The sequence below is a fragment of the Salvia miltiorrhiza genome, chromosome 2 (genome assembly GCF_028751815.1).
Source record: "Salvia miltiorrhiza cultivar Shanhuang (shh) chromosome 2, IMPLAD_Smil_shh, whole genome shotgun sequence".
Classification (NCBI taxonomy): Eukaryota; Viridiplantae; Streptophyta; class Magnoliopsida; order Lamiales; family Lamiaceae; genus Salvia; species Salvia miltiorrhiza.
The window spans coordinates 58,914,539-58,935,228 of NC_080388.1; the positions used below are offsets into that span (position 1 = coordinate 58,914,539).

General features: G+C 36.9%; 2 protein-coding genes across 3 annotated transcripts; one reads left to right on the forward strand and one right to left on the reverse strand.

Annotated features, from left to right (window-relative positions):
* The first annotated feature begins 10,831 nt into the window (after nucleotides 1-10,831).
* LOC131009807 (protein FAR1-RELATED SEQUENCE 5-like) lies at nucleotides 10,832-14,820 on the forward strand. Its single transcript, XM_057937215.1, has 5 exons — nucleotides 10,832-10,844; nucleotides 11,311-12,097; nucleotides 12,207-13,555; nucleotides 13,732-13,739; nucleotides 14,428-14,820. Exons 1-5 carry the CDS (start codon nucleotides 10,832-10,834, stop codon nucleotides 14,818-14,820), a joined length of 2,550 nt encoding a protein of 849 aa, XP_057793198.1.
* Nucleotides 14,821-15,062: 242 nt separating this feature from the next.
* On the reverse strand, nucleotides 15,063-20,360 carry LOC131010679 (uncharacterized). Of its 2 annotated transcripts, XM_057938337.1 has the most exons (17): nucleotides 20,227-20,360; nucleotides 20,069-20,143; nucleotides 19,859-19,930; nucleotides 19,047-19,774; nucleotides 18,426-18,971; nucleotides 18,193-18,270; nucleotides 17,968-18,039; nucleotides 17,784-17,849; nucleotides 17,567-17,662; nucleotides 17,405-17,461; nucleotides 17,256-17,321; nucleotides 17,110-17,175; nucleotides 16,775-16,941; nucleotides 16,510-16,690; nucleotides 16,312-16,428; nucleotides 16,088-16,231; nucleotides 15,063-15,600 (listed from the first exon to the last, which is right to left on the reverse strand). In XM_057938337.1, exons 4-17 carry the CDS (start codon nucleotides 19,362-19,364, stop codon nucleotides 15,238-15,240), a joined length of 2,337 nt encoding a protein of 778 aa, XP_057794320.1. In that variant the 5' UTR covers nucleotides 19,365-19,774; nucleotides 19,859-19,930; nucleotides 20,069-20,143; nucleotides 20,227-20,360; the 3' UTR covers nucleotides 15,063-15,237. The 2 variants fall into 2 exon arrangements, with proteins under 2 accessions (XP_057794320.1, XP_057794321.1); XM_057938338.1 differs by lacking the exon at nucleotides 17,110-17,175 and having other exon boundaries at nucleotides 19,859-20,143.
* Between the last annotated feature and the right edge of the window lie 330 nt (nucleotides 20,361-20,690).

Consider the following 20,690-nt stretch of genomic DNA (forward strand, 5'->3'; position numbering starts at 1 on the left):
CGAAATTAATTGATAAAAAAATAGTTATATACCATAAATTGATGGAATAAACCCTAGTTAATAACCACAAAATTAAACTAAATTAAAAGTGAGATACAAAATGGAACATAGAGTATAAGAAATTAAACAAAATTGAAAGTGAGACATAAAATGTGGTATACTGAACCTCAAATTTAGAAATTTTACCCCCCTAAAAAAATTAGAAATTTTGCCATCTACAAATGATGGGGCCTGGGGGAGGGGGAATTAACAATTTTATAGATTTTTGGAGCAGTATTTAAAAAAGAGAATTTTTTTTTTTAAAATCACCCGAAGGGTGAGGAGTTAGGCAGACCTCTAACATGTAAATAACCATAAACTAGTATCGCATACATGATGCTGCCCAAAAATTACAGCACTCAAAGAAAACAACAGGGAAAAATAGAGGAAGGACAAACCAGAGACAATCCAAGGAGGGGCCCAACAATGGCCACACCCAACAAGGAAAATGAAACAACGTCAAAGAAGGAACAAACCAAAACAAACTACCTATCATCATAGAATCTGAATATGAAGTTAGGATACTCAAGTTGGTCCATCCTAACCAGAGCAAGAAAAATACCGAAGAGCAGAGAGACAATCGAAAGTAGATAACTCATAAACCTGATGTCCTCGACGCGCCATAAAATCAGCAGGTTGATTGTCATCCTGATGGATGTAAGTAAAACGGACCCGTCGATTTTGGGTAAGCAGACGAATCGAGGCAACACAATGGCGAATACCAGCATGACCATAACATCCCAACGACATGAGCAAAACAATCGTTGCAGGATCCAACTCAACCCAGATATGATCTGAAAAAGTGACAGCTAGTCTAAGACCCTCAAGCAGGGCAAATAACTCAGCCTCGAAACTGGACGAGACAGAGCAAGGAAAACAAAAAATAGTAAGAAGGGCTCCCGTGTGATCACGAACCACACCTTCACTGGCTCCACGCTGCAACTGGGAATCATAAGAACCATCTATTTCAGCTTCACCCACGGAGAATCTAGAGGGAACCATCGCACCATAGTGGAGCGAAGGGTCATCCTCACGGGAGAAGCTTGAGGCATGAAATCAACCGATGGAACGCAACCTCGCCAATGAATGTCAGTGAGAGTCCCCGCCGCGTCAAAAAGTCGAAGATGGTGAGAAACCTACCAAATCACGTAAGAAGCACGAAAAGGAACATGTCTATGCTTAGAGCATCTCCAATGGGAGGTGCTTAAGGGGTGTTTAAATGGTGGTCCCCACTTTAGCACCTCCCATCTCCAATGCAAATGTGCTTAAGGGGGTTTTTAAATCACCATTTTCATTTATACACTTCTATTTTAAAATTTGAAATTTTCATTGAAATTAAAATTGAAAAATTAAATTAATTAACATAAAAATACAATAATTAAAATAAGGGGAAATAACACCAAAATCCTTGTGGTTTCGCGAAATTCGCATATTTCTCTTAACCTTCAAAAGGTAGTGATAAAATCCTTAACCGTTGCTCTGATTCTCGTTTTTCCCTTAAGTGACGTTTTTCAGCCATTAATTAAATGACGTGTCACCAACGTGGCACACTTTTGTTGAGTAGATTAATTAGAAGCTAAATGACGTTGTTTTGCGTCTAACATAATAGCGTCAAAATCCCTGAAGTTTGGCGCGATTCTCGTTTTTCCCTTTACCTTAAAATGATGTTTTCTCGCCGTTTTGTTGAGCTTCTTCTTGAGGGTGTCTGGTTTGGTTGAGAGAACAAGGCGGTCGGCGGTTGTGTGTCGTCGTCTGTCATAGGGCGGAGTTGGGAGAGATGAGGGAGGTTGGGGTCGGCGGCTGCGGTGTCGCTGCTACCCAGCCAAGGGCGGATGGGAGTGGACAGAGAGGGAGATTCAGAGGGTGTTTTAGCTTGTGTGTCTGTGGCGGCCGGAGAAGAAGAGAAAAGAGAGGATCTGTAAAGAGAAGAGAGAGGGATTACCGAGAGAGAATCACAAATATGATGCATGTACCAGAGTGTGATACATATTACTCGACTCTCATGGCTGAAGTTCCGGCGGGATGATGGAGACGAAGACATGGATTGGGTATTTTTGGTCTCAAGAACCCTAATTTGATTATGAATTTAAGTTTGCCCTGATTTTTTCGATTGGATTTCATTAAATCCCCTAATTAGATATAAAACTACGTCGTTTTACGTGATCTCTTAAACTATGTCCTTTGTTTCGCCGAAAATTTAATCCTACGTGGATTTCCGACAACCATGTCATCATAATTTTAAGGGCCGATCAAATTTAAGGGAAAAATAAGAATCGAGATTAAGTTCAAGGATTTTATCACTATCTTTTGAGGGTCAAGGGAAATATGCGAATTTCGCGAAACCGCAAGGATTTTGGTGCTATTTCCCCTTAAACTAAAGAATTATATTAAAACTTAGATAACAAAAATTGATCAAATAATTGGAAAAATTGAAAAAATTAAATAACTAAAGATAGCCCAAAATAAAAAAAGTGGCAATAAAGCCCAATACAAAGCCCATAAAAATTGAAAAAATAGGGCAATAGAATCATCTTCTTCCTTGCGTTGATATCCGCCTCTCTCATTCAAGCCATTCCGATTTTGAAATTCAGTTTTTTTTAATAGCGCACGAAATTCACTTTCTCCCCCACAAGCACTGGTACCAAGCTAAGGCCCGGGGACGCACCGCCACGGTGCGCTACCTTTCCCGGATCGACCCGAGCCTTATTTGGTTGCTATATGAATGCTCTTACGACTATTCATTTTCGTCCAAAATGAACCACATAATCAAACAAGGAATTAAAAATGAAATGTGGCGCTTGCCCTCCCTAGGGAAGGCGCGCCGTCAGTGACCTAATCTACGTGCAATATCGGTGCTCGTGTGGAGAGGTGTGTGCACAGAAGGGAACCAAGAGTCAAAATGAGCCCACACAATCCAAGCAGCCTCACTCCACAGGAACACATGTAGACACGACTTAGATTGAGGAGACACACAACAAAAATACATGGAAGCAGGGAAAATGCCCCGCAACTGGAGACGATAATCAATATGAAGACGATCAAAAAACAGACGTCACAGGAAGACAGAAAATGGTGGGAGTAAGGCAATCACTCCAAATATCAGCAAACAAAGTTTGCGAGGGCAGCCGTCTCCGGACAAGATCCCAGGAGAGGAGATCGGGAACTCACCGTGGTTGGTCATATCCTAACGCATCACATCCACTGTCCCCATCACAATCGGCGTCCGGCTCAGAGAGTCAATCAAATCAACAGGAATATCATGTAAATCATATAACTCATACAAGTGAATGTCATCCCAAGCAAAATCATGCCAAAAATCACAAATACGAGGAAAAGTGCGACCATTTTATATATGGAAAATATTCATATTTATAAAAATTATTATATAAGTGTATTTTTTTGGTCATTTCTTAGCATAAATGATAAAGAATCTATTATTTTTTTAATTTAATTCTTGAAACAAGACAAATTTGCCTCGTTAGTTATTCCCACAACCCATTAGCGTTTCTCTCTTTTGAAGAACACGTTAGTCGAGAGTGAATGAGAAAGATAGGGATTACACAAATATAGGCAAGGAATATTACATTAATTTTAAATTAAATTGTGGGAAGAGGGTGGACGGCTACACAATTCTCAAAGAGAGAGGGTGACGACTAGAACTGGCAAAATCGATCCGGCCTGACGAGGTTGGCCCGGCCTGCCTGTGTTTAGGGCCTTAAAAGCCGGGCTAATCGAGCTCCGATGCTAAAAAGCCTGGGGTTTTCGGGCTAAATAGCCCGCCCGATTTATTTTTAAATTTTATTTTTATTAATCTAATTTTAATTAAGTATTCTATTTTGTTTTTAAAAGTTAAGAGTTGAAACCCTACTGTGCGTATCTGCCGCCTTGGCTACAAGCTTGCGACGCTCCAGCCTGCTACCAAATGAAATCTGCCGCTAACCATCTGAAATCTACCGCCGATCAGGCGTCCACCGAAAGCCTGCCGTCGACCGGCGAAGCTCTACATTTGGTATGAAAATGTCGAATATTCGTGTCTAAAATCTGGATAAATAAGTTAGTTTTTGATTTCTTTTGTGAGCAGAACCAAAAATATATTTCAAGAATCTAACAAACAAGTTAGTTTGTGAACACTTTTCTTTCTGTTAATTTGGCCGTGTGTTTTTTTTGCTTTTTCATCTTAAGTCATTAAGTCATTTTGAAACATTTTAATATCTTAAAAAATATGAGTTTCTGGTTTTGAGTTGCTGCCCAACAGATGTACGTCATAATTCAACCTTTGTTTCCTATTTTTATGCTTTCATGATTATTATTTGCTATATCTTTTATGCAATTGTAGCTTCCAGTCTATTTTGTTTATAATTATTATTTGAATTTATTTTAATTTATTTAATTTTTTGTAAAAATAAAAGCATGATTTAATGAAAAAAAAATCATTGGACGGGTTTAGCCCGACCGTCTGGTAGCTCGGTTGAGGCTGGGCTAGACCTGAAAATTGGCAGCCCGATCGAATCCGAATCGGCCTGGCCCGGTCAATCTCAAAAGCCTGCTGGGCCGGGTCGGACCGAATTCGATCGGGCCGCCCGTTTTGCTAACTCTAGTGACAACTACATAAAATAAAGAGAGAATTTAAGAGAAAGGGTGAACGGCTACGGGCAATTTGCAGACAGAGGGTCTACGAATGGCTACTACACCAATAAGAGGGCGGCTATGATTTCTACTAAAATCAAGTAAGAATCCAATTTTTTTTTTAGAGGAGTAAGAGCAAAAATTATGCTCCTATATTTCTCCCTAAAGCTTTTCTATTTAATTTTAGGATCTCAATTTTATAAATGCATATACAAGATCTCCTATTTTCTACATAAAAACAATAATTATTTTCTACATAAAAACAATAATTATGTGTGGGCCCTACTAATTATAAGCTTAAAATAAATTTAGGGTGGGTGTAAATTTAAGATTGAATTTAGATAGGTGTAAATTTTTTTGTGGGCCCCATCCAATTTAGGGGATCTGCTGGATGCATTTTTTTTTATCTCATTTTCAATTATTTTAGCCTAAATTTAGAGTTAGTGATGCATTTAAGTGATCTGCTGGGAGTGCTCTAAAAAACTAAATTTAAAAAAACACACTCCTATTAAATTTATCATTATTAGTATATTATGAATTTCTATATTATGTGGATTTGAGCATATTTATATAATTTTAAATATATTTTTTGAATAAATTTTGTTGGATAATAGTATAATATAATACTCCCTGCGTCTCATAAAAATATAAACATTTGTGAGTGGCACGAATTTTAAGAAATATTAAATAAAAATATATTACAAGTGAAAAAGGGATCCTATTTTATGAAAAATAAAGATAAAAAATAAAAAATAAAAAAATTATGATGAAGTAGTGTACAAAAATAAAAATATTTAGAAAATAAAGATCGAAGGATGTATATATTTGCAAGAAAATACAGAAAGGAGCCGAAATATACCACTAGCCATCCTCACTACTGATTTGCCAGTGGGGAACCCAAATCCACGATTAGTGATGAATCAAATGCTCCTTACTTAACTCGATAAGTTATTTTATAGTTGAATATTTTATTTTTATTTATGTTTTGAGCATTTATCAAATTAATTAATTATGTTGCATAGTTTAAGTTTTTGTAATAGAGCCTAAAGTTCCAATCTACCTTTATAAATATAAACTATTTTTATCTATTTAAGTTATTCTTTTAAATTGAACTGTCTCCTAAAAATGTAGGAGTATAAAAAATAATGTAACACCCCGCTTTTTACTTGTATTTAATTTTTTTTTGTGATTTAAAATAGGGTTAATTGCATCAAAATACCCGACTTTTTCCCAAAATTTGATTTTTGACAAACTTTTTAATTGTAGCAAAAATTTTAGCTACGTTTCAATTTATTGCAATGTCCGTCCCGCGTATATTTTCGGCCAAATCCATGCTGAGATGGACCTCCGTAAAGCTTAGGTGGCATGTCGTGTCGGGTAATGAAACATTGTCATCTCAAATCCATTGCAATAAATTGAAACGTAGCTAAAATAAATTGGCCGGAAATATACGCGGGACGGACATTGCAATAAATTGAAACGTAGCTAAAATTTTTGCTACAATTAAAAATTTTGTCAAAAAACCAAATTTTGGGAAAATGTCAGGTATTTTGATGCAATTAACCCTTTAAAATATGATTTTGTCATGCTTGATTTTATATCTTGGACTTGAGGGAGTCCGTAGTTGCACCTAGTTAAAAGAGAAATTGATATATATTTTGGATTCTAGAATTTTTGTAGTAAATATAACTTAATAGAAGAAATAAAGTTTGTTAAATTCTCGATTTTAAATTCATAGTATTCTTTTAATTTTGTTATATTTGTGATAAATAGATATTAGCTTATTTTATTAAATAGAATTAAAGAAGAACTAGGATTCTATTAGGGTTATAGCTGCATACCCGTAAATCACGTAAATATATTTCCAACACGTTATGTATTTCTCTTTTACCGCATTCACAAAAAAATTCAAAACGCCTTTAATTGTTCTCTTCTCACGTCTCCCTCAACCATTGCCTGCATTTTGAAAATTTGGGTTAAACTAACCATTTGGGTTAAACTAACCATTCTTTTCAAGTAATTTTCTTCGGGTAAGTTACAACCGTCTGCTAAATACGTTTATTTATTTTTATTTTTTTTCTCCTATTTTGAATCCGGCGATAGCACACGCACACACACACACACGAGTACAAATCAAAATCCTTTCCAAGATTTAATTAAAACAAGATCACCGCTTTCATGATTGTTAGCTATGACCGAATGAAACAAAATTTAGAGAACCTATTCCTACAAGGTTAATCACTCAATCCATAAAAGTCACTATTTGATATATTGCTTCTCCGCCAAGCAGTAGGTCCTCCCCTATTTTTTCTTTTTTATAAACAAACCACAAAACAATTTAATGCCTGATCCATAATAAATTGAAATCAAAACTGAACACAAATATGACACCTTTAAATTTCCAAGAGGGTCGAAAGCGGTGATCTTGTTTATTAGTATTTCCTTTAAATAATTAAATAATGTTTAAGCAATATAGTACTCCCTCCGTCCCGCTATTCATGGCACGTTGCTTTTCGGCACGGAGATTAAGAATGAGCAAATTAGGTGAAAAAGATGTGTTATTCATATGTTTAAGTTTGTGTTTAGGGATTGTTTATTTTTCCTATTTTCAAGCAATATCGAAATTCCAGAATCAATAAAATTCAGAATCGAAAATCGATAAATTTAAGAACCAACAATTCCAACAATTTCCAGAACCAAAAATCGATGAAAATCAACAAATTCCAGAACCAAAAATTGAAATTCAAGAACCATATTCACTAAATAAGATTTCAGAACCAATTTCCAAGTAAGATTGAAATTCCATATTTCAGAATAAACGAGATTCTTGAATAAAATCAACAAAACAAAACTCAAAATTATTCGCAAACACCCAATAAAAATGAGGGGAAGGTGTTTGGCCGTAAGCGCCGGTGGCATCGGCGATAACGTGAAGTCGCTGTTATCCATCCGACAGGATAAGAGAGAGAGAGAGAGAGAGAGGAGAGAGAGAGAGAGAGAGAGAGAGAGGCAGGGGCGTGGCTATCGTCGCCGGGATTTGAGCGAGAAAAATTGGGGATCTAGGTCTCGATTCGTACAGAGAGGCGTGTGAAGTCGCTGGAGTCTGTGGAGTCGCGCCGTCGCCACTGCTACGATCCCTAGGAGGCGATGAAGTCAGCGTGGCCGGCGCACTCCGCCGTCGCCGCTGCTACGATCCCTAGGAGGCAATGAAGTCGGCGTGGATGGCGCACTCCGCCGTCGCTGCTGCTATGAGCCCTAGGAGGCGGTGGAGTCGGTGTGGGCGGCGCACTCCGCCGTCGTGCACTCCGATGGCACTGTGTTAAGGGGGTTGTGAAGAGTGGGAGAGTGGTGGAGACGATGAGCCGGCGAAGAGAGAGAGAGAGAGAAAAAAAAATGATGAGCTGAATTGAAAATGATGAAAAAAAAAGGGAATGGTTTTAGGGTCCCTTCAAATCCGTAATTAGTATAGTTAGAGAGGGATTAATTAAGTTAAGTGACCCCTTATTATTTCCCAAAATGGAAACGTGCCATTTATGTTGGGACAACCCAAAATGGAATACGTGCCATGAATAGCGGGACGGAGGGAGTAGTATAGTTTAAACGCAATTACTGATATTTAGAATTGAGGGTTGACTTGAATTAAGAGTATTTCTATGTATTAAATATTGGAAAGGATTACACATTAATATTTTGGGAAACAGACGAGTTCGATTAAGTACATAGGTTGGTTAGTTGATTTATGATTTATTTTATTATTGTAGTCAGTGGTTATAATGATATTTAATGGGACAGTTTAATTTATTTATTTATAAATTTTTTTAGTGAGTTCAAATTTAATAGTATGATTTCATAACTGTGTAGTAAATTTCTTCAGCTATAAAGGATGATTAATAGCCTTTATCTTTCTTTCTCTGAATCGCATAAAAAAGAAACGGTAGTCAACCTATTCTATTTATGATAACTGATGGATTAAGTTAGTTAAGAGTGATACAAAGATGATTATATATATATAGGAATGGGATCATATAGATCCCAATGCTTATAATAGATCCCTAGATCCAAATCTTGACCACACATTTATGACATGTGGTGCATCAAGATGGTGACACGTGGCAAGGATTCCAAGGCAAAATCTGGAGGGGTAAAATTGGAATGTAATTTTCGGATTTAATAATTAAAAAAAATATATATTTTTTTAGATTTTCTCAAAATAGATATATTTTAGATGCATATAGTTTCACACAAAGATGCATAAAGTTTTCACATGAAATGCATAACTTTGAACAGAAAAATGCATTTAATTTTTCCAGTTTTGGTATTTTCACCACCCCACCCCATACCACCCCCCCAATCCAGCCCACACCACCCCCCAACCCTCCCCATTACCACCCCCCCAAAAATAGGCATGTTTCACATGCATATAAAATCAAACAAAATGCATAAAGTTTTCACATAAAATGCATTAAACTATACAAAAAATGCATTTCATTTTAATAAATCTGGTAGTTTCGCCACCCCACCCCAGCCCCTGCCCCCTGCCTCCCCACCCCACCCACCCCCCCACCCCCACCCCCCCCCAAAAAAATTTTTTTTTTTTTTTTCAAAAACTGATTTTCTAATTGCTGGCCCACCCCCACCCCCACCCCCCACCCCCCCACCCCCCCCCCCAAAATTTTTTTTTTTTTTTCAAAAACTGATTTTCTAATTGCTGGCCCACCCCCACCCCCCACCGACCCACCCCCACCCCCACCCCCACCCCCCCCCACCCCCCCCCAAATTTTTTTTTTTATTTTTTTATTTTTTTAAAAAACTGATTTTCAAAAAAAAAAATTTTTTTTGGGGGGGTGGGGGGTGGGGGGTGGGTGGGTGGGGGGGTCAGTGGTCAGAAAATCAGTTTTTGAGAAAATAAAAAAATTAAAAAAAAAAAAATTTTTTGGGGGGGGGGGTGGGGGGGTGGGTGGGTGGGGGTGGGGGTAGGGGTGGGTCAGTGGTCAGAAAATCAGTTTTTAAAAAAATAAAAAAAAAATTTTTTTTTTGGGGGGGGGGTGGGTGGGGGGGGGGGGGGTAGGGGGTGGGTGGGGGTGGGGTTCTGGGGTGTGGGGGGTGGGGTTGGGGTGGGGTGAAATCTTATGCATATTTATATGAAACTTTATGCATTTTTATATGAAAGTTCATGCATTCTCGTATGAAACTTTATGCGTCTAAAATATACCTATTTTGAGAAAATATATATTTTTTTTTTTGAATTTCGAAAATTACATTCCAATTTTACCCCTCTCCAGATTTTGCCTTGAAATGCCTTGCCACGTGTCACCATCTTGATGCGCCACATGTCATAAATGTGTGGTCTAGATTTGGATCTACGGATCTATTATAAGCATAGGGATTCACCGGAACCCAACCCTATATATATATATATATATAGGGGGCCGCTCCAATGAGACCCTCTAATTTTAGTGAGATCTAGGGCACGATCTGATGCGTTTATTTTATCAATCCTATGGCTGATATTGTATCTGGAGGGTGATTTTTTTTCGCAGGGTTCGAATCCTGGAGGGAGCAGAATATTTTAAATTTTGTTATTCATCAGTATATACTGCATTGTTCATCAGTATATACGGCCCTGTTCATCAGTATATATGTCTTGTTCATTACGAATTTTTTAAATTTTATTTTTCATCAGTATATACATCTTATTCATTAGATATACGTTTTGTTCATTAGTATTATATGTCTTATTCATTGTACTCATGTTACACGAAAAATAGGGGGTCTCACTGGAGCGCGCCCCTATATATATATATATATATATATATAGGGGAAGGTTCATTTGAGAAAGCTATATATTGTTAGAAATGAGAAGAATTTCAGTCCATTCGATCAACATGATCTGACGGCCATATATTTTTCTTAAGTTAGACGTGTGTTTTGGTAGTAAAGGTTAGTTTAGTCATTGTGATGTTAACAGCAATGTGTAACGTTCACTAATTATTGCTAAAAAAAACTGATAGCTTTGAGTAAGGCTACACAACAGATATGGTTAATTATTATTTGATTCAATGGTATAATCTACCGAAAATAGCTTTGAGTAAGGCTACACAACAGATATAGCTTTTTCGCTCTTCGTAGCCACCATCAAGCTGAAGAAAATTCTTCCAGATGCGAAATGGGTTTAACAGGTTTTTCTTTAAGCTCATATTAATTATTTTCGATAGACATGTATCATTGTAATTTATATTTCATTGAAATGAACTTGTTTGATGAGAATATTATTTTTGATGAACTTATATAACTTCTGTCATTCATTCGTTCCTTTTCAATGATTAAAATGAGGAGAATTTCATAAACCATGTATTATGGAGATAAGTATGTGATATGTAATAATTCACCATTTGCCTCCATGCAATGAAATAACCCGTTCGAAGAATCTGCAATGAACATGAGTATTTCGTGAATATAGGATAGGTTGATATACATACTTGTATTCTTTTTCGAAGCTGATTAATTCACCATTGGCGTGCTCCTCAATTAGTTGATTAAGACACCTCAAGTTAAAATATAAAATTCTGTTATCTCCTATTTGGGTCATTATATTGTGTTTTTCGACTAGTTGCATTATCTCGTTCACATATTGTGTTTGTTTAGATTGCTTGGGAGCATACACGCGCGAACGTCAGTGTTGTATCCCTGCCTGTGAAGAGTCTATAAAACCATATGAAGGCCAGGTGTTTGACACTTTGAATGCTGGAGTAATGTTTTACAAAAGATATGCGGCTGCTGTTGGATTCCAGGCTCGCATGAGTACTATTATATATGCGACAGATGGGTCAATTCGTATACGGTATGTTTTATGCAATAGGGAAGGAGTGTGGGATAAGGCCGATGAAGCAGAGTTTGACCCCAAAAATCCCAAGGCCAAGAAACGGAAGACCACTTCTTGCAGGGCCGATTGCAAGGCCAGAGCCATATTTCAAGTATCGTCGGGTGGTGTTTATAAGCTCCGTACTTTCAACGAAGGACATACACATCTCATGGTACCTGCTCACGCCCGTCATTTGATGGCCTGCAATAGGAAAGTTGGTGAATTCGAGCAATCCTTGATAATTTCTGGTATCAAAGCGAACATTGGACCTATGCGTACTTTCCGTATTTATAAGGAAATCATGGGTACCTATGAAGGCATCGGGTGCACCGGAACTGACTTTAAGAACTATGTTAGAGATCTTAAAGTCTATTCCAAAGATTCAGATGCAAATATGTTGATCGAGGCATTGAAAAACAAGCAGGAGTTAGGTCATGGATTTAGGTTTTTCCACGATGTGGACGAAGAAAAGAGATTGCGCCGACTGATTTGGACCGACGAAATAGCCATTAGGAATTATGAACTTTTTGGCGATGCAGTATCATTCGACGCCACTTATAACACCAACAGGTAATTATCATTTTTTCAAGATTGAATCAACAGTAGTTTCAATATGTTTTGAGTATGAAGGTACGAGAATCATTGGTTTCATGTTTAAGTCATTTGTTTTGACAAACAGGTACAAATTGATTTTTACTCCATTTACTGGAAAAGACAACCATGGAAAATGTGTTACATTTGGCGGTGCTCTTATATCAAACGAAGACATGGATTCTTATTCTTGGGTATTGGTCAAATTTGCTGAACTAATGGGGAGTGCACCACGGCTAATAATAACCGACCAAGACCCAGGATTAAGAAAAGCTATTGCGTCGTCGTGGAAGGAAACCCGCCACAGGTTTTGTATGTGGCACATAACAATGAAGCTCGCTGAAAAGTTGCCTTCGAGACTGAATAAGGATCCAGAATTCAAGACAAATTTTGACAACATTGTCTGGTCAGAGTTCAATGAACCTGATGTGTTTGAGGAACATTGGCAAAACATGATCGATGAATACGATCTTGCTGACAACAGATGGTTTTCCGACATGTTTGAGGATCGCAAATTCTGGGTTCCTGCATATTTCAGGGACATATCTATGAGTGGTATATTCCGTACGACGTCATCCTCGGAAAGTGAAAACAGCTATTTCAAGAGATTCATGAACAAGAATGCCGATCTTGTTTTGCTGTACACCAATTACTGCAGTGCACTTGATTCACAACGATACACTTACCAGCAGATAACTCTTGCCGACGAAACTCGTGCTCCGAAGATGCAAACCATTCTCCCTATTGAATGTCACGCAGCTCAAGTTTACACGATTTCTAGGTTCAAGCATGTGCAGGATGAGATAAAAGCCGCAATGATTAGATGTGTCATCCGCAAGATGTACTCGGAAGAGGATGACGACATTTATGTTGTTGCAGATAATGTCGATGGTGTGTTCACTGTTCGTCACGTGAAGTCACAGGAGTATATATCATGCAATTGCAATCATTTCATCACAAAGGGGCAAATTTGCAAACATATGTTTGTTGTTTTAAAGAATCTGAGCATGGATACTATCCCTGAGAAGTACCTCGTAAAGCGTTGGTGCAAGTTTAGCATCATGTGTCCAGGAGAAGCTGAATTTATCCAACCTAATGGTGTCCCTGAATCTTCGTCAAAGGTGGAATTTCGTTATTTCAAGGTTATTAGTGAGGCCATTGGATTCGTGAGAGGCAACTCTGAATTGTGTGAGCAATTGTTCTCTAACTTATGTGAGGTTAAAGACAAGTTTCAAAAGCTTGGATCCACGGGAAAATCACAAACCACGAAGGACAGGTTGTTCCTCGAATTTTATGGATCTGCTCCAACAGACACTCCGTCAGTTCTTCCACCTCTTATATCTAAGACGAAGGGAAGCGGCGCAGGCGGTCGGAGGAAATCCGAACAAGAGAAAGCAATGCTACTTGCTCAAAAGCCTCTTCGACTTTGCAGAAGATGTAACACTAAGGGTCACCATGATTCTAGAAACTGCCCCACGAAATTGGCCCAAGAGTCATAATATTCTTCGTCGGTAGTTTGGTAGACCGGCATCAGATTGCTTTGACATTTAGACATATTCGTCTATAGCATTACTATAATAATAATGTGCTTATTGGTTTACTTGTGTTTAAAGACTTAGAGGTTTTTAGTTGTGTTTTTAGGGGAAGTGTTTTGAGAGATGTTATGCTAGAGTGCAGTGGACAATATGATTAATCTTTAGGAACATGTCTTGAATTTGTTTACTTACTGCGGAACTGGAATTGTTTTGGGAAAATAAAGCAAAGATTTCAGTTGTTTTCTTAAGTTTATGCTTTGCATGATTAATGATTTACTTCTCAAGAAACAAATCTTGGGATCCCTTTACTTCGGCTGGAAGGGAAGATAGAGGCCCTTTATATATTCATCTTGATAGTGTGAATTGGCAAATTTGCATTCTAATCTGTGTATATATTCATCTGGTGGATCAATATATTTAGAGGTTTTTAGTTGTGTTTTGGGGGAAGTGTTTTGATAGATGTTATGCTAGAGTGCAGTGGAGAATATGATTAATCTTTAGGAACATGTCTTGAATTTGTTTACTTACTGCGAAACCGGAATTGTTTTGGGAAAATAAAGCAAAGATTTCAGTTGTTTTCTTAAGTTTATGCTTTGCATGATTAATGATTTACTTCTCAAGAAACAATTCTTGGGATCCCTTTACTTCGGCTGGAAGGGAAGATAGAGGCCCCTTTATATATTCATCTTGATAGTGTGAATTGGCAAATTTGCATTTTAATCTGTGTATATATTCATCTGGTGGATCAATATTCTCTATTTACGTCGTGACCAGGTGGCTTTATCACACTACACACAGAACACCAGTGGTGGAAAGGCTTGTGTTTACAGGCTTTATGATTATCAGTTGGTCCTGAGGTCCTTAAAGAATCGTAAGGACATTGAATGTGAAGAGATACCTTGGGGTACCTTCAATGTTGTTCAGAAATTCTCGCATTCATTCATTGTAGGAAGATGGATTCCATGCAGGCCTGAGCACCTCCATGATGAGAAAGTAGATGGGTTGATTTCTGAGCTCCCAATAGCATTATTAAATGCTTTACTACCTTTTCAACTTGATGGTGTTCGTTTTGGACTGAGGAGGGGTGGTAGGTGCCTCATTGCAGATGAAATGGGTCTTGAGAAGACCCTCCAGGTGTATGTGTGCGTGTGTGTGTGTGTGTACTGATCAGCCAAATTGATATAATGTTGTTTATGGCTGTGCTGTTTACTTGCAAATGAAGCCTAATATAATTTGTGATAATCTTTTCTCATAAAGTACTAGATATGAAACTGGAAAAACTCATGTCTATAGTATCATGTTGAATTTAATTTTATATTCGAAGCAATTTTAGTTAAGAGTCATGCAGGCAGTTCTTTGAAAAAAAAAAAAAATGAGGCAACTTACAACCTGGAAGATAATGTGCAAAGTGTCTGAAAACCAATATATTCATTTGCTAAATGTGTTTCAACGAAACAAACACAACAGATGTCAATAAGTTTGCAGCAAAAAATTGTTCTATAAAGGGCCATCGTGTAATTGAATGCTAATTCAATTATATGTGTGACACATTTGCCCAATAACAATGAAAGGTAAAGCATATAATTAACCAATCAATAAGAGGTTAACATTATTTTTAGACTTCTCGTACACTTCACTCCAGTGCCTCGCCGCTTGTTTACCGATGTCGTCGCGGTGGTGATTACCTTCCCATTTCACTAATGTAGCACAGTATCGGACTCGCATGACACGAAGTTGTCGATTCATCAAAATGGGAGAGATGCATTTCCAACTTGGCGAAGCATCGCCCATAAACGTCTCTAAATGACGCATGAGGTAAATTCCGGTGTCTTCCAAATTCGTGGTATCGGCCCACTTCATATTGGCTACATGTACCTTTGCTTTTGACACTTTTCTAGCCTTTTGATCCACACTTAAGTTATACAGCAGATCAACCATAAGCTTACGCTGCAACACATGACAAATATATTAAAACTATATCTCAATTAACAATTAATCCAGCAATGGTGATCTCAATTCAATACTCAAACTGTAGTTATGACTTATAACAAATCATAAGAAAACGATAATAATAATTCTGAACTAAAGCAATTGGAAGCCAAGTGAATAACCTGCTATTCTAATAAAGTAAGAACGAATCGGTTAAAGATTTATTTCTAAAGGATCGTTTATACCATCTTTATATTACCATTTAAACCAAACAAGATATATAAAAATATAATCTTCACTTTAAGTAATAAATATAATCTTCACTTGTAGTAATAAATTTATACCATCTTTATATTATCATTTAAATATACGCTTATGAGTTTAATCAATTGACTAATTTCGTGAATCTGCATTGAAATAAACGCTCCAGATTCCTTCTTACTTCTAAGCATAATAACGTTTTAATGTTAGGACTATGCGACATAAATTAAAAAATATGACTCACGAGGATGTTGCAAACTCGTTCATATTTATTGCCAATATCTGCGATTGATGCATCGACTGTACTATCCAATATGTAAATCCGTTCCCTCTTAGCGTCGACGCTCAGCGCATAATACAATCCATCGTCAAAAATTGGGAAGAAGAACTACACATTTAGACACACATGTCAATCATAGTTCCACATCTAATCGCCATAATCAGCCAATAATGTAAAAAATTACTTACAATGTCTATTAGATGCAGTGGGTACCGCTGGTATGATTCCAACTCAGAAGACATTGTCAGATTGAATAATTCGCTCTGGTCTTCATACGATAACTCTCTGAGACGTATACATTCAGACTACAAGTTTATGTTGCATTAGGAATTTAACGCAAAGACAATCATATTGATAAGATTATACTAATGAAATATAAAACTCACGTATATGCTGGTGGTTGCAAAAAATCGGAGAGGAGAAGTATTCGAACGGATATCCTCCTGGTTATTCAACACCAAACACCACGCATTTATTATGGAAGGATTAACCATGCATCCCTTTCTGAACGATTGCATCTCATATCTAGTAATCACAAAGTCTTTGTGCGAAAAAAGTTCTTGGAACCTACATTTAATAGAAGTATATTATGAAACTAAAATAAATAACAAAGTCGAAGAATCATATAATTCATACAAACAAATACATTACCCATCATATGTTTCAGAATAAAGGCAGTATAAACCAATCTCCTTTTCTTGCTTGGTCAATCTTTTGGAAGTGCTTACTTCCCTTTGAACAAAAGGAGATCTAAATTTACTCGTCTTCAACCAACTACTCTTCTTTGGTGTTTTCGCAATTGCTTGTATTGCAGTTGGCTGTATTAGATCATAATGTTAAATAAAACAACCAATAATAGCAAGTCATAACCTGTAACCTGTCCATAGATAATAGAATATCTAACCAAAAGAGACAATAACATTTACATCGTTACAGAATTCATCAAAATAGCATCAAAATAACTGATGTCAAGTAGATGCACATACATCGTCATCAGTTTGGCAGATTGGTAATCGTAGGAGTTCATCAATACTTAACGGATCCCACAAAGCCTGATACATATATTAAGTATTTACGATACAACCAAATCGAACTATGCATTCCTAGTTTTTCTAACATAAGGTTTCTTTACCAATAAAGGCACATCCACGCTGACATTGCCATCATTTTCCTGTATTACATTTCCTTTCACCCTAACCTGTGTAATAAATAAGAATAAGAATATCCCATTAAATATAAATTATTTGAACATTTATTAACATATAGTGATTGCAGAGTTACCCTTTTTGATTTCCTCAGACCCACAAATGGCACGTCGCGTCCTCTTGTTGACACCATCTGTTTACGTTTTCATCATCCAACAATCCCACGATTAAATAAACTACATTACAAAATTTATGAAATAAACAATAATTCAATTTCTAAAACATAAACCATATTCACCTTTCCTTTTCTCTTATCACGAACTTGATCACTTATTGCGGCGTTGTCAGTATGAGCAATATTCTCGTTGTCCATATTTGGCACACATTCTACATCCTAGAGTTGTTAGTGCAGAGCAAGTAGTCAAAAAGATTCATTTTGTTAAGAATTAGTCATATATGACACAAAGAAATGAGGTTACCGAACCACACTATCGATGTTTTACCAAAGCACTTACTTTACCAAAACTTATATTCTCACCCACTGAATGCACGCCAGTCCCCTCGGAACAAGCATTAGTAATCTTCAGGTTTCAAAGGAAACTAGTTTTAGTTTGTGCAAATATACAAGGAAAAACACAAGTTCCAAAAAAAGCCTGAAGAAAAATATTATATCATCACTCTAATGTTTCCAATTCATACCTCATCGTTATCGGTAACTGTACTGTTATCACCAACCCTATTCAGCTCAAACGTGCAGTCATCCTCTAATCCCTTTTTGACAATGTAAAATGAAATAAATTATTGAACATATACCACTTTCTTCATGAACATACGTGTAATAAAGGCAGGTCATGTTAGCTATCTGTGGATATCAATAAATTTATGGAACTTCTTCTTCAAAGCAATAACAAAATTGTTGCATACCGGATTTGTGCAAACATTAACTAATTTCTCATGATGTGAGTGGATTCCATACATGTCACAACCTCCAGCAGTACCAACCTAGTTAATCATTAGCTCGTCATTAGCTCGTAATCACTAATATGTATAATCAACGCCCATATATTTAAGTAAAAATATGAAACGTGAAGTAAGAAGGAACATTATCTGACCTCATATATTATTGACTATATCAAGTTAGTTATTTAAATTTTTACCTCATCATTGCCATGGCTAAATGTAAAGTCATGCACGGTCTGTTGCTCTGAATATATTGGTCTAGTATCCATCAAATCTTGTAACGGTTCATATACCTCTGAATCATTCACTGGATTATTGTTAAATGATTCGTCATCTTCTTTGCAACCAGAAGTCCCAGCTCCATCGCCTCTGTAGTGAATATCAAGAGTAACACCCGATATCCTTGACACATTAGCCAAATTATCCATAAAAACTTGGCTCTCCCGTTGAGCATCAGAAGCACGAGCCAACAACGATTGTAAGATCTTCACACCATCTGATATCATAATAGCTTGCTTCATCATTGTAATCTCAAGTTCACTCTGCACGGTGTCTTCGGAATCCACATCATGTGTCATGTCTGGTAGTGATATTGGTTCGCATAATGAACCTCCTCCGAAATATCTATCATCCTTCTCGACTTTCTGACGCTTCCTCAGATCTTTACTGTCCCAATTTACCAACACAGGATACAACCTTGGATGCTTAGTCATGTGAACCTCAAACCTATCCACATAGAAAAGCTGAAAAATGGAATAACGTTAGTGTTTGTTAACATAAATTAAACTGAATTGAATTAATAGAAAGAGTTAAAATACCAATAAAAATAATGTTGGCCCAACAAACACTGTTCTTGCATTGTTTAACCAGTTGCGTTTCTGATCAACGAGTGTTTTCAAAACAAAACCACCCCAATTCCATTTACGCAATGTTCGAACATCCTCCAGTGTTCGCAATAGATACGGTTGCACCTGTCCATTAGGGCAGCTCTCAATCAGCGAGAACCCCATGGCTATCATGAAATTTCTTTTGAACCAGGTGCCGCCATCTCTATCATTTACCATCCGTTCTAGCAACAGAGTAATTTTTATTTGGTCTCTGCTCTCTACGTTGAACGAAGACACCCATTCATCCATCAACCAGTGATTAGATGATGTACGGAAAGACTTTATAGTTTCTGAGCCCTTCGGAAATCCAAATATTCTGTATACATCGTCCTCTGTGACTTTAACTCGGAGGCCATCCCTAACTTCTAGCTCACAGCTCTTACCATCAAAGTTGTTTAGTACCCAGTAGGCCAACAGATTGGGAAGTTTTTTAACCCTAAGAGATAGGACATGCCCAAACCCAATCTCACAAACTGCAGCACGTTGTTTCTCATTCAGCTTTTCCAAAGCATCATGGAAAGCTGCAGGGGTTGTCCTCGTATACAGCGAAGGGAAATTGGACGATTTCACATGTTCGTCAGGATGATCACAAACTTCATTAGGTTTTTTAATACACTCTGTAACCTTAGGGCCAGATACTTTCTCTTTCTTTTTTTTACCTGCAGCAGAAATATTCATTTTGTAAATAACATATAAACAAAATAATCTAACCCAACAACATGTATAAGGAGACAATATCTTACACTTTTTTGATGGTTCCTTTCCCTTACGAGCACATGCTATACTGCTGGGGCCTGGTGCATCCTTATGTTTTGCTGCATCAAAGTAAAGAAATATTGCAAAGGAATATACTCAACATTCTGCATCAACTAGCAGACATCAAATATATATTCTTTAAGTATCAGCTAAATTTTGTTCTGGATTTTTTAGCCCCAAACATTATCACGTAATACCTTCATCAATATGAACTCCTCTAAATAGGCTCAGACGTGTTTTCTTATTAGCTGGTGCAGACGACGATGAACCATCTGTCGTATAGATTCAACATATTGTAGTTAACAACATATATTATTGTATTTTATGTACAGTCAACATTGATTTAGAAAACAACCTTTCCTCTTCTTTTTCCCTACTCCTTCGGTTAAAACTGCCAAAAAAAAATATTATTAGTCGAATATATTAAAGAATTTGGTTATGAATATATTCACGATCAAGAATTGCTGTCAAATATCGTTTAGATATATACTACTATAAATATTAATATACAGAGCACCATATTGTGTGAGAAGTATAAGATATGAATCTATTAATTAAATCACAAACCTTCAATCATTGAATCTTGCGCATCAGCATTAGTAACATCTGCTTTAGTCGTATCTAACGAAGACTTGTTCAATGAAGCAACTGCCCCTAAACCTGAAAATGCCAAAAATGCCCTATTACGTACACAACGTGCTCCATAAGTAAGAAATAAAGACAAAATTAGTAGATTAAGTATAATTACACAGATATGTTGACTGTGAACCCCGCATTCTCTTCGTTCATACAATTTAGGTATGTCAGATATTTAAATGA